The sequence below is a fragment of the Malurus melanocephalus genome, unplaced genomic scaffold (genome assembly GCF_030028575.1).
Source record: "Malurus melanocephalus ecotype Western Australia unplaced genomic scaffold, MMel_1.1 scaffold_2504, whole genome shotgun sequence".
Lineage (NCBI taxonomy): Eukaryota > Metazoa > Chordata > Aves > Passeriformes > Maluridae > Malurus > Malurus melanocephalus.
Window position 1 is genome coordinate 715 of NW_026625736.1, and position 3,256 is coordinate 3,970.

Consider the following 3,256-nt stretch of genomic DNA (forward strand, 5'->3'; position numbering starts at 1 on the left):
CAAGGGTGATTTTAGTGGCCACTGTGGTGACCCCAGGATGTCCCTGTCCCCTCAGATCTTCCTGTGGAGCCTGAAGGACAATGTTGGTGGCCACTGACCATTGGTTTCACTGACTTTTGTGACCCAAGGGTCCACCAAGGGAGGTGTCTGTGGCCACCAAGGGGCCATCAGTGGCCACCAAGGGTGATTTCAGTGGCCACCTCGGTCTCCCCTCAGATCTTCCTGCGGAGCCTGAAGGTCAATGAGCAAATCTTGGTGGTCATTCAGCATTAGTTGAATATTGATAACATCAATGTCGTCAATGGCCACCAAGGGGTGTCCATGGCCACCATGGGGGTGTCAGCGGCCACCAAGGGTGGTTTCAGTTGCCACCCCGGGTGTCCCTGCAGATCTTCCTGTGGAGCCTGAAGGTCAATGAGCTGACATTGGTGGCCACTGAATGTTGGTTTCACTCAGTTTTATGACCCAAGGAGGCATCAGTGGCTACCAAGGGTGATTTTAGTGGCCACCATGGTGACCCCAGGATGTCCCTGTCACAGATCTTCCTGTGGAGCCTGAAGGACAATGTGAAAATCTTGGTGGCCAATGTTGGTTGAACATTGAAGACCTGAGGGGCCACCAACAGGTCATCAGTGGCAACCAGGGCCCGTTTCAGTGGTCACCCCGGGTGTCCCCTCAGATTTTCCTGTGGAGCCTGAAGGACAACGAGCAAATCTTGGTGGCCAATGTTGGTTGAATATTGAAGACATGAGGGGCCACCAAGGGGTCATCAATGGCCACCAAGGGTGGTTCCCGTGGCCACCAAGGGTGATTTTAGTGGCCACCACGGTGACCACCGGGTGTCCCTGTCGCAGATCTTCCTGTGGAGCCTGAAGGACAACGTTGGTGGCCACTGACCATTGGTTTCACTGACTCTCGTGACCCAAGGGGTCACCAAGGGAGGTGTCTGTGGCCACCAAGGGGTCATCAGTGGCCACCAAGGATGATTTCAGTGGCCACCGCGGTGTCCCTGTCGCAGATCTTCCTGTGAAGCCTGAAGGACAATGAGCAAATCTTGGTGGCCACTGAATGTTGGTTTCAGTTTTATGACCCAAGGAGGCATCAGTGGCCACCAAGAGGTGTCAGTGGCCACCAAGGGAGGTTTCAGTGGCCACCAAGGATGTTTCAGTGGCCACCGTGTCCCTGTCGCAGATCTTCCTGTGGAGCCTGAAGGACAACGTTGGTGGCCACTGACCATTGGTTTCACTGACTCTCGTGACCCAAGGGGTCACCAAGGGAGGTGTCTGTGGCCACCAAGGGGTCATCAGTGGCCACCAAGGGTGATTTCAGTGGCCACCATGGTGACCCCCGGGTGTCCCTGTCGCAGATCTTCCTGTGGAGCCTGAAGGACAACGAGCTGACGGGGATGGCGTTCATCGACACGCAGCTCTACATCCACCAGATGATCAGCGTCAAGAGCTTCATCCTCGCCGCCGACCTCATGAAGAGCATCTCGCTGCTGCGCTACCAGGAGGAGAGCAAGACGCTGTCCCTCGTCAGCCGGGTGGGCTACCGAACTGACCCTGGGGCTAGTGAATGGTTACTGGGGCTAATGAACCTCCCTGGGGTCCCCGGGTCACCAACACCTCCCATAGAGCTACCAAACCACCCCCAGGGCTACCAAACTGTCACTGGGGCTACCAGGAGGAGAGCAAGACGCTGTCCCTCGTCAGCCGGGTGGGCGACTGAACTGACCCTGGGGCTACCAAACTGACCCTGGGGCTACCAAACTGACCATGGGGCTACCAAACTGACCATGGGGTCATTGAACCTTCCCTGGGGCTACCAAACTGACCCTGGGGCTACCAAACCTTCCCTGGGGCCACCAAACTGTCACTGGGGTTACCAGGAGGAGAGCAAGACGCTGTCGCTCATCAGCCGGGTGGGCTACCAAACTGACCCTGGGGCTACCAAATTGGCCATGGGGCTACCAAACTGACCTCGGGGCTACCAAACTGACCATGGGGCTACCGAACTGACCCTGGGGCTACCGAACCGACCCTGGGGCTACTGAACTGACCCTGGGGCTACCAAACTGACCCTGGGGCTACCAAACTGACCATGGGGTCATTGGGTCACCAACACCTTCTGTAGGGCCACTAAACTGTCACTGGGGCTAGCAAACCTTCCCTGGGGTTACCAAGAGGAGAGCAAGACGCTGTCGCTCGTCAGCCGGGTGGGCTACCAAACAGCCACTGGGGCTAGTGAACCTTCCCTGGGGTCACTGGGGTCATTGAACCTTCCCTGGGCTACCAAACCTCCCCTGGGGCTAGCAAACCTTTTACCAGGAGGAGAGCAAGACGCTGTCGCTCGTCAGCTGGGTGGGCTACTGAACTGACCCTGGGGCTACCAAACCTCATTGGGATTACAGAACCTCCCTGGGGTCATAGAACTTTCCCTGAGGCTACCAAACCACTTCCAGGGCTACCAAACTGTCACTGGGGTTACCAGGAGGAGAGCAAGACGCTGTCCCTCGTCAGCCGGGTGGGCTACTGAACTGACCCTGGGGCTAGTGAATGGTTACTGGGGCTAATGAACCTTTCTGGGGTCACCGGGTTAGCAAACACCAACCACAGGGCCACCAAACTGTCACTGGGGCTAGCAAACCTTCCCTGGGGCTACCAAACTGTCACTGGGGCTACCAGGAAGAGAGCAAGACGCTATCACTCGTCAGCCGGGTGGGCTACCAAACGGCCGCTGGGGCTAGTGAATTGTTACTGGGGCTAGTGAATGGTTACTGGGGCCACTGAACCTTCACTGGGGCTAGCAAACTGCCCCCAGGGCCACCAAACCTTCCTCTGGGCTACCAGGAGGAGAGCAAGACGCTGTCGCTCGTCAGCCAGGTGGGCTACCAAACTGACCATGGGGCTAGTGAACCTTGCACCTCATGCTAGTGCCAGTGACGGCTCCACCCCCGTCGTGGTGACAGTGACAGTGCCACCCTGTGCCGGTGCCAGTGCCACCCCCATCCGGTGACAATGGCAGTGCCACCCCTCTCATGGTGACAATGACAGTGCCACCCCCGGTGCCAGTGCCGGTGCCACCCGGTGACAGTGACAGTGCCGCCTGTTTCTGGTGACGGTGCCAATGCTGGTGCCACCCCCGTTTCCGGTGACAGTGACGGTGACACCCCCTGCTGGTGCCAGTGCTGGTGCCACCCTGTCATGGTGACAATGCCAGTGCCACCCCCTGCTGGTGACAATGCCAGTGCCATCCC

General features: G+C 58.1%; 1 protein-coding gene across 1 annotated transcript in view; it reads left to right on the plus strand.

The window, feature by feature from the left end:
• Positions 1 to 524: 524 nt before the first annotated feature.
• The window catches only part of LOC130587813 (cleavage and polyadenylation specificity factor subunit 1-like), an 8,010-nt gene continuing 5,278 nt past the window's right edge, over positions 525 to 3,256 (plus strand). The window contains exons 1-4 of the mRNA XM_057388784.1: positions 525 to 587; positions 1,096 to 1,218; positions 1,367 to 1,571; positions 1,655 to 1,716. Coding sequence (XP_057244767.1) covers positions 525 to 587; positions 1,096 to 1,218; positions 1,367 to 1,571; positions 1,655 to 1,716 — 453 coding nt within the window. The remainder of the gene's footprint in view (positions 588 to 1,095; positions 1,219 to 1,366; positions 1,572 to 1,654; positions 1,717 to 3,256) is intronic.